The following is a 13,640-nucleotide window of genomic DNA, read 5'->3' on the forward strand; positions in this document are numbered from 1 at the left end:
TCAGGATCATGTGTGCACAAAAGCATTCATTTAAAACAGATAGGATAACCGAATTCATAATGTCATTTGTAGCAAATATACAAATATAAAAAGCTTAGCTCTGCCTTTTTGCATAAATATTTTTATTAAGAATTATTAATAATATTTATTGTGTGTTATAAGTTTGTTTTGGTCCACTAACCCCCAGCTGAAACCTCCAGGGCTTTTAGGTGCAAGGATAAATTTTTTTTCACTTTAATTCCAGTGAGTCATGGATCAGTCCTAATAAACATATTCACACACACACACACACACACACACACACACACACACACACTTGTGCCACACCCAACCCTCTCACTTCTGTTCAATTCTGACTCACTCCTCAGGTGAAGGAGCTCGGTGCTGTGGTATATGACTGTAAGTGCCTTGCTGATGACCTCGGGAAAATATTTGAAGCCTATTGGTTCCTTGGTGAGAGCAAGACAATACCTGCACCCTGGCCCAGCCAATACGCTACAGCCTTTAACAAAGACACACCAATGCAGCTGCCAATCAACGGGACAGACTCTAGAGTTTACCTGTCGGTAAGAGACCTATAGAGTGTTCACAATAGCTAAATGTAGTAAATATAAAATATACTTATAGATACAGATAGGTGACATATTAAAAGAAAAACAGCCACCAGGACAGCTTTATTGTGCCTGGGCATAGATTGTGCAAGTCTCTGAAACTGTGCTCAAGGGAGAAATACCATTCTTCCAAAGATATTCTCTCCATTGGTGTTTTGATGAGAGCTCTGACTTCTCTACCACGTCACTCCAAAAGCTCCCATAGTCATTCAGTTGGTGTGAGATCTGTGACTGCGAAGGCCATAGCCTATGACTTACACCATTTTCCTACACATCACACCATTCAGTGAGCCTTCCTGCCCTGTAAATGGAGGCAGGGTTATCCTGAAAAAGACAAATCTCATCAGGATAGAAATGTTTCATCAGGAGATAAAGGTGATCAGTAACTTTGTATTGATTTGCAGTGACTCTTTTGTCTGAAGGGACAAGTGGACTCAAACCATACCAGCAAAATTTATTAGTTTGGTGGAACATTAGTAAAAAAATTTATCCTATATTAGATCCTTGCTCTACCAATAGAAATTGCAAAGATAATGAAACCATGAAAAAATGCTATCATAGTAAAAACACTTTAATTATTTCATGTTCATATCAGTATATTTATCATTACCCATCTATTATTTCAATTTGATTTAATTGAGGATATACACTATATAATTATATCTTTCCAGAGTTCTCCTCCATCTTTGTGTGCTGAGGGCAGAACTTCAGATCTTCAGGCTATTTTAAGTGTTATTAACGATGCACAGCGGTTTGTTTACATTGCTGTGATGGACTACCTGCCCGCTGTGCAGTTCTCATTTCCTAAAAGGTGTGTTATCTTTGACAGTGTTGAAAAATAATATCTGTGCAGCAGTATCAATGTTCTCCCCACCTAACTCCCTTTGTGTTTACTGCAGAGATTACTACCACTTTTTTTTATGGCCTGCAAGCTGTTTTAAAAATAAAACAAAAGTTAGGCAGCTATTAAGAAAATTAAAAATGAGACTTTCTGGTTTGAACACTGGGTATCACGGTCAGGTCAAATCCATGCAAAAAAAAAAATGCAGAATTTAAAATTGGATTTGCGCCATACTAAAAAGTTTTAGATCTTCAAACAAAATACAACACAAAAGAAAGGCATCCTGAGTAAACACACAGTACGGTTTTTATTACTGAAGCAAAAAAAATTATCCAACACCTATCACCATCCATGTAAATGGTAAATGGCGCACTTATATAGCGCTTTTATCCAAAGCGCTTTACACTGTCTCATTCACCCATTCACACACGCACTCACACACCAATGGTAGCAGAGCTGCCATGCAAGGCGCTAACTTGCCATTGGGAGCAACTTGGGGTTCAGTGTCTTGCCCAAGGACACTTCAGAATGTGGAGTCATGTGGTCGGGAATCGAATTGCCAACCCTACGATTAGTGGACAACCCGCACTACCACCTGAGCCACAGTCGCCCCATGTGCCACGTTTAGCAACAATAATTGCAGCCATATGTTTCCGTTAACTGGAGATTAGTCTTTCTCTTACTTCTAGGACTAGGACTTACTCCTATGCTTTGGATCATTGTCTTGCTGCTGTTGTGTTTGTGTTTCAACTTACGCACTGAAGACCAGATAGTCTCCTTTAGGATTTTCTGGTAGAGAACAGAATTCATGTTTGCCTCAAACATGAACACAAGCCCAGTTGATATTGGATAACTTTTTTGCTTTAATAAATAACATTATCATTTAAAAACTGTATTTTGTGTTTACTCAGGTTGCCTTTGTTCTACAGTGAGGGAAAAAAGTATTTGATCCCCTGCTGATTTTGTACGTTTGCCCACTAACAAAGAAATGATCATTCTATAATTTTAATGGTAGATTTATTTGAACAGTGAGAGACAGAATAACAACAAAAAAAATCCAGAAAATCACATGTCAAAAATGTTATAAAGTGATTTGCATTTTAATGAGGGAAATATGTATTTGACCCCTCTGCAGAACATGACCTAGTACTTGGTGGCAAAACCCTTGTTGGCAATCACAGAGGTCAGACGTTTCTTGTAGTTGGCCACCAGGTTTGCACACATCTCAGGAGGGATTTTGTCCCACTCCTCTTTGCAGATCTTCTCCAAGTCATTAAGGTTTCGAGGCTGACGTTTGGCAACTCGAACTTTCAGCTCCCTCCACAGATTTTCTATGGGATTAAGGTCTGGAGACTGGCTAGGCCACTCCAGGACCTTAATGTGCTTCTTCTTGAGCCACTCCTTTGTTGCCTTGGCCATTGGGTCATTGTCATGCTGGAATACCCATCCACGACCCATTTTCAATGCCCTTGCTGAGGGAAGGAGGTTCTCACCCAAGATTTGACGGTACATGGCCCCGTCCATCGTCCCTTTGATGCGGTGAAGTTGTCCTGTCCCCTTAGCAGAAAAACACCCCCAAAGCATAATGTTTCCACCGCCATGTTTGACGGTGGGGATGGTGTACTTGGGGTCATAGGCAGCATTCCTCCTCCTCCAAACACGGCGAGTTGAGTTGACGGCAAAGAGCTCCATTTTGGTCTCATCTGACCACAACACTTTCACCCAGTTGTCCTCTGAATCATTCAGATGTTCATTGGCAAACTTCAGACGGGCATGTATATGTCCTTTCTTGAGCAGCGGACATTGCGGGTGCTGCAGGATTTCAGTCCTTCATGGCGTAGTGTGTTACCAATTATTTTCTTGGTGACTATGGTCCCAGCTGTCTTGAGATCATTGACAAGATCCTCCCGTGTAGTTCTGGGCTGATTCCTCACTGTTCTCATGATCATTGCAACTCCACGAGGTGAGATCTTGCATGGAGCCCCAGGCCGAGGAAGATTGACAGTTCTTTTGTGTTTCTTCCATTTGCGAATAATTGCACAACTGTTGTCACCTTCTCACCAAGCTGCTTGGCAATGGTCTTGTAGCCCATTCCAGACTTGTGTAGGTCTACAATCTTGTCCCTGACATCCTTGGAAAGCTCTTTGGTCTTGGCCATGGTGGAGAGTTTGGAATCTGATTGATTGATTGCTTCTGTGGACAGGTGTATTTTATACAGGTAACAAGCTGAGATTAGGAGCACACTCTTAAAGGGAGTGCTCCTAATCTCAGCTTGTTAGCTGTATAAAAGCCACCTGGGAGCCAGAAATCTTTCTGATTGAGAGGGGGTCAAATACTTATTTCCCTCATTAAAATGCAAATCAGTTTATAACGTTTTTGACATGCGTTTTTCTGGATTTTCTTGTTGCTATTCTGTCTGTCACTGTTCAAATAAATCTACCATTAAAATTATAGAATGATCATTTCTTTGTCAGTGGGCAAACGTACAAAATCAGCAGGGGATCAAATACGTTTTTCCCTCACTGTATCTTAGATTTTGTTTTAATTTCTGAAACAATTTAGTATGAGATGTACACAAAAACAGAAGAAATCAAGCCAATGCTTTTTCACAGCACTGTAAATACAGATTTTTTAATAAAGTGTGTAATTAAAGACTCATTAATTATATACACACACACACACACACACACACACCCAGACACACACGCCCTGCATGTCTGGTAAGCTTTATTTATATTTTTCATTTATTGGTTTAGCTGATACCTTTATCCAGAAAACCTTACATATGAGTTCACCCTGAGCACTTACAGCTTTAACCAAGTTTCAACTGGCCTACCACTAAGGGTTGGACTGAAAGATAAAATGGGAGAATTATTAGAATTCATGAACTAGACTGGGATAATTGTTAATTGTGCTGTTACACTGACAGTGTGGAAAGGCACAGTTCCTTTGACCGTGTATGCGTTCCAGATACTGGGCTGATATTGACACTGAACTGAGGCGTGTGGCATTCGAGAGGAAGATTCATGTACATTTGCTGATCAGTTGCTGGAACAACACCTCTGAAGACATGTTCCCATTTTTACGCTCGCTTGCATCTGTACAGGATTCAAAGAGTAACCTCGACATTCAGGTGGTGAGTGACAGTAAGAATGCATGTAAATGTTTGACACTATGAGAAGCTTTACAAATAAGTAAACAAGGGGAAACACACAAGGTCAATTCCTCAAATCTAACAGGGCTGGATGTATAAAATCCGATTTTATAACCATTTTCTTCTACACTGCATCTTATACTTTTTTCCCAAATTGAGAAATATGAACTTGTGAATCTGCACAGAATCAGAAACTTGTTCCCCATTTCAATACTGCTTTCAGCATGCCCTTGTCCTACAGCAATCTGTGTTTGGGAGTCTAAGAGAGCAAAATTGCCCCTGCTCTCTGGGTGGACTCTCCCTTCTCAATCAAATTGACACTTTTTCCAGTCGTGGTCATCTGTGAATTCAGGTGTCTAGAAGTGGGTACAGTGCATGTAGCATGAGGAGCAGTTAAAAAATGACAGGTTAAACATGTTAGATGATCTCTTGGAGAGGTGAGGAATCAAGTCAACATTAATGTAGAGAGAACAGGAACAAAACTTGCTAATAAAAATTGCGATCTGACTCAATTTAATTTCCAGCTGTTTAGAAGTGTAAGCCTTAAAAAATAAATACTTTGAAATAATGAATATTTTAAAAACATATTTTATTTGTAATATTCAAACTGGACTTTATGTAGCTTGTAAGCTAATCACCAAGAAAATCACTTCATCCATAATTGTGTTTTTGTGTTGACTATTTTTAAAACTCTGCTCCACATTGTCACCAGTTCCGTTTTTCTGTAAGCCACTTGTGTGCCATAAGTGCTATGCAATTCCAAGTTGTGAGGGGAAGTCAGCAATGGCATTCTAAAAACAGTACTGAAATGGGGTAAAGATCATATTACATGCGCATCATTTTACAAACAGTGTAACCTAACAACTACAAAATCTAGTTTCCTAACTGCATGATTTTTGCTATCATATGAACTATTGTTTATTTTTTTTCTCTACAGAAAATCTTCATCGTTCCCAGCAGCCCTAGTCAAAAGGAAATTCCCTTTGCTCGAGTGAACCATAACAAGTACATGGTGACAGACAGAGTTGCCTATATAGGTATGAATTGTGCATCTCTCAATCACTTATTTACTGTGTACAGATAATGTTCAACATTTGGTCACATATTTACATGCTAGCACTTTTTAATCACATTAAGAGATATTCCAACTTTATCCAGAAGATCAATATTGGGGCCAATCCAAGAGTATGTTAATTGTAAACCCAATACTCCTCCTTTACCCTGTTTTACTCCTTTGTGTTCTGTTTATGCCAGTAGGTAAGGTGATGTAGAACAAACATCCACAAATTGTCAATGAAGTGTCAGTGAAGGATGTTAGCTAGCAAGGTAAAATTGTGGCATGACATGTCTGCAGTTTGAAGCTGCTTTAACGTGAAAAACAACCAAACAAACAAAAAAGTCCAACTGCCACCTGTAATACCAAAGGTTTGGGGATGCCTGACCATCAGACCCATATATGGTTGTTACCCAAACTGTTGCCACAGAGTTGGAAGCACATAATTGTATAGAATGTATTTGTATTCTGTAGCATTACAGATTCCCTTCACTGGAACTAAAAGGCCAAATCTTGTTCCAGCATGACACTGCTCCTGTGTACAAAGTGAGCGCCGTAAAGACAAGGTTTGTTGACAAAGTTGGAGTGGATGAACCCGAGAGGCCTACACAGAGCCCTGACCTCAACCCCACTGAACACCTTTAGGATGAACTGGAGTGCCAACTTCACCACAGGCCTCCTCAGCTAATATCATTGCCTGACCTCACTAATGCTCTTGAGGCTGAATGGGCAAATCCCCACAACCACGCTCCAAAATCTAGTGGAAAGCCTTCCGGGGCAAGTGGAGGTTATTATAACAACAAAGAGGGATTAAATATGTAATAGGATGTTCAAAAGGCACATATGGATGTGATGGTCAAATGTCCCCAAACATTTGGGCGTATATGTGTGTAGGTTGTGCTAATGGTTTATAAGATCGTTGTGAGTACAGAAAATTTCCACAATACAGCAAGTTCCCATCCAAGCAAAGACAATACTGTAGAAAAAATCTGAAATTTCTTTTGAGATTAGATCTACGTGATTCTTGATGAAAAAGTAATCCTGAGCGATCTGGGTGGGAGGGATGGTATACATAATCTCCCCTGTCAAATCACAGTGACAGTAGCCAATCATGGTTATCTGTGAGGACATGCATGTGGAAGAGAGTGCATGGCACTTTCCTCAGAGTGATGCAGCACGAGCAGCAGTTCAGAACAGTGGCTTCACGTATCTCAGCGAACCTTCACCCTCTCTGGTTGGTAGCTGTTGTATGATGGGGGAGATAAAACTGCTGAGTGGGAATTAGCCACCGCTACAATAGGGAGAAAATCAGGGGGAAAATACAAGGGGGAAAAAAAGAATTGAGTTCAGGATTATCACTCACAATTGTTTGACCAAATTGTTAAAGGAACCATGTGTAAGATTATTAATTCTTATATTACTGAAACAGTAGCTGCATTTCCTAGGGGATGTTTGTGAGACTCTCAGCTGCATTTTGAATGACTTCATTACAGCAAAATTGTACTGCAATAGATGAAATCTATAGCTATTTAGTATAAAACTGATTTTATTAGGGTGCTCAGTGTATCCTCCCAAAGTCAGTGAAACCAGAAATATTAACAGCTGGTTATTTATTTATTTTTTTAAAAAAAAACCTGTTCTTTAAATGTAATGTGTCACTGGCATGTTTTGAGCAAAATGCAGCCATGACTCACTAAGTCTAATCCTTTATTTCACACAATTAGTCATTATTTGTTTAGTAATTTAGAATTTAATATGCAGTGCATAATGAGCATTTATTTAGGAAAAATGTTTCTTCTGACAATAAGCAGTCATTTGAGGCATTTTAAAATGCATTCACAGTTTGAATTTATAACTATATTTCTTCTTTTTTGTCTTTTAAATTATTTATTCATTTTCATATGATTCATTTACATGTGATTTCTTTACTGATTTGCTTCTCTTTAAATCCAGTTTTAGACCGTGATATTACAAAGGTCTTTCCAGATTATTACTTGCCATACTGTAGGAGATAACCTCAGTAAAATTGCCTGAATTCTATAATATATTATGTTCACCATGTTAGGTTTAAATCCTCTAAAAACAGATTTGCAATTGAATAACATTACTCTGTTCCAATTCACATCCTTCAAAGCATTGGCATGTTCTGCTTACTCTCACAATCCCCCAAACTCCCACACCCAAAGTCTCGTAAAACAAAGGAGACAGCAGTGTATCCTACAATAACCAAAAGTTGTCCACAATGTGAAAACTCGGAGAGTAAGCTGAACTAACCAAAAAAATTACATTAATACAGAAGTAGATTTAAGAGGAGTAAGTCCACAAAATCTAGGCGAAGTAATACAACGACAATATCTTCAATAAAAATCCGATTACAGAAGCGCTGGAAGGCTGAGTGTAAAAAATAAAAATATAAGAAGAGCAACAAAGATGCCGCTGTGTAGGTGATGCAGTTCACCCCGATATCAAGAGTTTAACATAGTCTCCTACTTCCTCTGCTGAAATAAAGTCCTTCTGAACACCGTTATATGTAATGCGAAGCCGAGCTGGGTGAAGTATTCCATAGCGAGCGCCCTCAATACCACGAAGTTGACGCCGAACCTCATTAAATGCGGCTCGGGCCCGAGCTATATTGGCTATGTAGTCAGGGAAAACAGAGATGGTCAAATCCCTCACTTTAATCCGCTGGAGCTCTCTCACATGGCGTAAAATGTCAACACAGTCACTGTAATAGTGGAATCTGCACACAATAGCTCGTGGTCGTTCACCAGGCTTGGGCTTCGGCTGAAGGGTTCGGTGGGACCGGTCCAAAACCGGTTCCTTCTCCAGACCTCTTTTAACAAGGCCACTACAGCAGCAGTTGTACATGTGTCAGCTCCCTCTGGAACTCCCACTATCCTAACGTTATTGCGCCATGACCTCGACTCCAAATCCTCACATTTATTCTCTAATTGAGTCACGGTCGCATAGAGGGACTCGATAGTAGTCTTCATTTGAGCTATGTCATCGGTGCAACCAGAGAGAGCGTGCTCCATTTCCCCAACAGTACTTTCAGTGTTGATATGGTAGCATCTGCAGCAACTTTATCACTAGCCAGCTGTGTTTTCACGGCCTGCAGGTCAAGCTGGATAGTAGACAGCGCACCCCCAAGATTCTCCTGGAGCTCCTTTTTTAAAATATCAGCAATGTCCTTCCTCAGTAAAGCTAGCAGCTCAAGCCTGAGTGCGGTGAAGTCAGGGTCACCGCTCAGCGACGTGGATTCAGGGGAAGAAGGGGACTCGCTAGACCTCAGTCATGTCTGAATGCTACCACGGGTTTTCAAGTCCTTTCCAGACATTTTAACGTGCCACAAAGTTATAAGTAAGCGGAAACAAGGAAACGGAAAACAAGGAAACGGAGTAGAATAAGTCAAAATCTATTGTATGACCAAAAAAGCACAAATTAATTACAATTTTAATTGAAATCAGCAGGAGCCTCCAACTTCACGTCCTACTCCATCGAACTCTGAATTCGAATCCCAAATTTCTTCCCTTTTACTTACAAATGTATACTTGCGATGCCTTAGGTGCATATGTGAGAACATGCTGTACAACATCTATGATCATTGTTCACAGGAATAAGAATATATATAAAAATCCTATATAGAACATTCATATGGTGTAAGGTGTAACTAGAATGTACCAGCTAGTAAATACAGAGAATGACCACTTACAATGTACTTCAAATAGAAATAATAACACAGAATTACTGTATGTACATGCTTTGAAAAAATACAACGTAAAACAAAGGCAACCTAAGTAAACACACATTAGTTTTTTTTTAATGCAAACAAAAAAAAAGTTATCCAACACCTATCACCCATTTGAAAAACTAATTGTCCCCTTAAACTTAATCTGTTTGCCACCTTTAGCAGCATTAATTGAACCAAACACCAATAACCAAACACTTCTGATAATTGGAGATCAGTCTTTCACTTACTTCTAAGACTAGTACTTACTCCTATGCTTTGGATCATTGTCTTGCTGCATAATCCAGTTGCACTTGTTTCAACTTACGGACTGAAGACCGAACATTCTCCTTTAGGATTTTCTGGTAGAGAACAGAATTCATGTTTCCCTCAATAATTGCAAATTGCCCAGGCCCTGAAGCAGCAAAGTATCCCCACACCATCACACTTCCACCACCATGCTTGTCTGTAGGTATGATGTTCTTTTTGTGGAATTCTGTTTGGTTTACACCAGATGTAACGGGACGCCTGTCTTCCAAACTGTTCCACTGTCGATTAATCAGTCCATAGAACATTCTCCCAAAAGGTTTGAGGATCATCAGGTTGTGTTTTTCTAAAAATTCAGACGAGCCTTAATGTTCGTCTGGGTTAGCAGTGGTTTTCACCTCGCCACTCTTCCATGGATGCCATTTTTGTCCGGTGTCTTTCTGATAGTGGAGTCATGAACAGTGACCTTTATTGATACAAGAGAGGCCTGTAGGTCATTTGATGTTGTCCTTGGCTCTTTTGTGACTTCCTGGATGAGTAGTTTTTGTGCTTTTGGAGGAATTTTGGCAGGTGGGCCACTTCTGGGAAGGTTCACTACTGCGTCGAGTTTTTCTATTTGGAGATAATGGCTCTCACTGTGGTCCTTTAGAGTCCCAGAGCCTTTGAAATAGCTGTGTAACCCTTCCCAGTCTGATGTATTTCAATCACATTCTTCCTCATCGTTTCTGGAATTTCCTTCAACTCTGTCATAGTGTGTTACTGGGTAAACCTTTTAACCAACTTCATGCTGTTGAAAAAGTTCTATTTAAGTGTTGATTTGATTGAACAGGGTTTGCAGTAATCAGGCCTGGTTGTGTTTAGTCCAGCTGAACCCCATTATGAATGCAGTTTCATAGATTTAGGGAATTAGTAACTATGGGGGAAAATACATTTTCACAAAGGCCCAGTTGGTATTGTATAACTTTTTTTTGCTTCAATAAATAACATTATTTAAAAACTGTATTTTGTGTTTACTCAGGTTGACTTTGTTTTATCTTTGACTTTGTTTTGATTTCTGAAACAATTTACACAATACACAAAATCTGAAGAAATCAGGATGGGGCAAATACCACAGCACTGTAGCACCATGTCTGAATTCCACACAAGTCATATTTACCATGAAATAAATAAATAAATAAATAAATAAACAAACTCCATATCGAGCATCAAAAGTCTAAGTCTTACCTGCAGCCTAGAAAACCTGATGAGGATTTAGCACATGTATACACTAAATACACTACTCTTCAAAGCAGTGGAATCATCCATAATATTTTATTTAACACATTGTTTTATTCACTAAATCTACTACACTGAAGAACTAAATCATATAAACCAGACACCAAAATATTTTGTGATTATCAGTGAAGCACTATAATATCTCTTTAATGTATCAGCGTTTTTCTAATCAGATGTCCTCTGAATATTAATTCTTGATGCTGGAATTACATAATGCACCGTGTCCTGGATGCAGAACTCACCCATGAAGTTGTAGAATGCAATGATATATAAGAGCTAATCAAATTTTCTTTATTCCCTTCGTGTTACGCAGGAACGTCAAACTGGTCTGGCGATTACTTTGTGAACACAGCAGGCTCAGCGTTAGTGGTGAATCAGACTTCGACCTCATCATCAGAATCCACAGTGAGAGAACAGCTGCAGGCTGTGTTTGACAGAGATTGGGATTCTCCCTACAGCACTCCACTCAACCACAACAGCGACCTCAAACAGATCTGTGAAATATAATACAGAACCAGCAGGGGGCACCTTAAATCTCCCTTGTGTTCCAGTGTCGATTTAACACGGCCTCATCAACTTCACCTAACACCTACACTCTTAAAAATAAAGGTTCCATATAGAACCAAAAAGGGTTTTTCAGCCTGATGCCATAGGAGAATCCTTTTAAGTTGCACAAAGAAAAGTTTACTCTCAAGTTCTTCACAGAACCATCTCTTTACTGGTGCTTTAACGAACCCACAAATGGTTCTTCACAGTAGTGCCACAAGGAACCATCTTATGTTACCTATAAAGTTCTCTATAAAAAATGAAATTAAAGTTTAAAAAAAAAAAAAAAACTTACTTGGTGCTTTAAGGAACCACAGTAAGGTTCTTAAGAGTGATGTCTGCCAGGGGCACTTTATAGGTTTCACTTTAACCTGTTAAGGGATAATATTTTGAAGAACCAATACACTGCTCTGAAGAACCTATAATGAATCATAAAGAACTTCTTTAATCTCCAAAGAACCATAAGGCTCAACTCAAGAACCATATACAATGAAAAATGGTTCTTGACAAGAAGAAGGTTTTTTGAAGAACCTATGGTGCTGTAAAGAACCAGTGAAGAACATTTATTTTTAAGAGTGTAGGCCATGTAAGGGGAGGAGTATTTGGGAACACACTCAACCTGTGCAGCTGGAACAATATAGCTGAATTGTTTCCTCTCAGATTTACATCTTTGGTTGCCTTTACACACAAAAAAATAAATAAATAAAAAAATTGCAAGTTGACATGTAGCATAATAAAACACAACCTGAACCCAGGTAATGAAAGATAAATGTTTCAATCAGATGGCAGCGGTTTGCCTTTTGGTTTACTCGAGTTTCTAAATTCTGTAGTGATGTTGACTTGATTCCAGATCCAGCACTTTTCTAACTAACTTGAGATGATTGAGTAACAGAATGGCCAATACGATAGCAACTACAAGAAAGTCAATAAGGGTAAGAAAGGAAGAAAAAAAAAAACTTGGAACAGAGGGCATGTTGTTCAGCCCAGTGCACAATCAACTGTTTGCAACTCCTTGCACTACATAAACGATAACACAATGAACATAATTGAGGGAACTTCAATACGGAATGTTTACATCTTCACAATTTCCTTTTTTTCCTGCATGACTCAGTTATTACAGATAGCATTATAATCCACTTGCACTTTGGTGTAAAAACGATGGTTTGGCCAAAAATGAATATTGTCTCCCTACTCCAAATGTAGTCGATCAGCCAAGACACGTTTGGTGTCCTGGTAGGAGGAATGGATTTCTGATTTCCAAAGGGTAAAAGCAGGAATGTATGTTAGAAGTGATTTGGTTGATAGTAAATTTTCCTTACTTGTTAGCTACATTGCTTTTGTAGCTGCAGTGGAAACCTAAAGAAGCAAACTTCAGATCAAGCACGTCTTCGCTGTTGACTGATGATGCACTGAAGGCAGTAATGCTTTCTTTTGCCAAACTATCGTGCTTACAGCTGCGATACATTCTACTGTTTTTGTCTTTTGTAACAAAGGGAATTTAAACCCTGTACCTGGACAGATGCATGTGTTTTATTAATATTTTAGTAGCATTTTTTAAATTAAACTGGTATGAATTTTATTTCCTCAGGTAAATCTATAGCTGATCACTGATGCCCAGAAGTCTCAGAATAATTATGCTGCTGTCATTTAGCTGCCTTAAATGTTACTTGAAATGCATTACCATTTGTACCTATTATGTTTTTGTGTTTCTTTTCAGTGAATAAATACTTTTACTCACTTTTTTCCCCAGCAAGGCTCTTCTGTAACCATTTCTGAGTAATTGTAGTAGTACATATGTGTTTGAATGAAAATATAGAACTGCTTACATTAATTAATGATAATGCAATATACTTAAGCAGATTCTCACTCCTTATTTTTTTAGACATGATTGTCTTGCTCTAACACACACTAACACATCTGATTCAGCCCATAAACACACCTTTCATGAAAGTAAAATCGATGTTTTTTTGGTGTGACAGATCAGAGTTTTCAAATCACTTAATTCTTGCTTTCCCCATGTTAGACATTTCTAAAACCCAACATTTAACTCATCAGCTCTTTAACATACCCTTTATGAGGATACAATTAATGTGTTAAGGTAGTGTTTCCAAATTCTCTTAAGTAATGAGGTTAAATGGCTGTGTTAGGTTAGTGCAGTGGTCACC

At 38.9% G+C, this 13,640-nt stretch overlaps 1 protein-coding gene across 2 annotated transcripts in view; it reads left to right on the top strand.

Annotated features, from left to right (window-relative positions):
• Positions 1-13,213, top strand: part of pld3 (phospholipase D family, member 3) — a 37,170-nt gene extending 23,957 nt beyond the window's left edge. For both annotated transcript variants that reach the window (XM_017465718.3, XM_017465719.3), the window contains exons 8-12: positions 369-566; positions 1,283-1,422; positions 4,423-4,588; positions 5,544-5,643; positions 11,243-13,213. In XM_017465718.3, the coding sequence (XP_017321207.1) occupies positions 369-566; positions 1,283-1,422; positions 4,423-4,588; positions 5,544-5,643; positions 11,243-11,436 (798 nt within the window). In that variant the 3' untranslated portion in view covers positions 11,437-13,213. The remainder of the gene's footprint in view (positions 1-368; positions 567-1,282; positions 1,423-4,422; positions 4,589-5,543; positions 5,644-11,242) is intronic.
• The last annotated feature ends 427 nt before the right edge of the window (positions 13,214-13,640 follow it).

The sequence above is a fragment of the Ictalurus punctatus genome, chromosome 4, assembly GCF_001660625.3.
Source record: "Ictalurus punctatus breed USDA103 chromosome 4, Coco_2.0, whole genome shotgun sequence".
Taxonomy (NCBI): domain Eukaryota; kingdom Metazoa; phylum Chordata; class Actinopteri; order Siluriformes; family Ictaluridae; genus Ictalurus; species Ictalurus punctatus.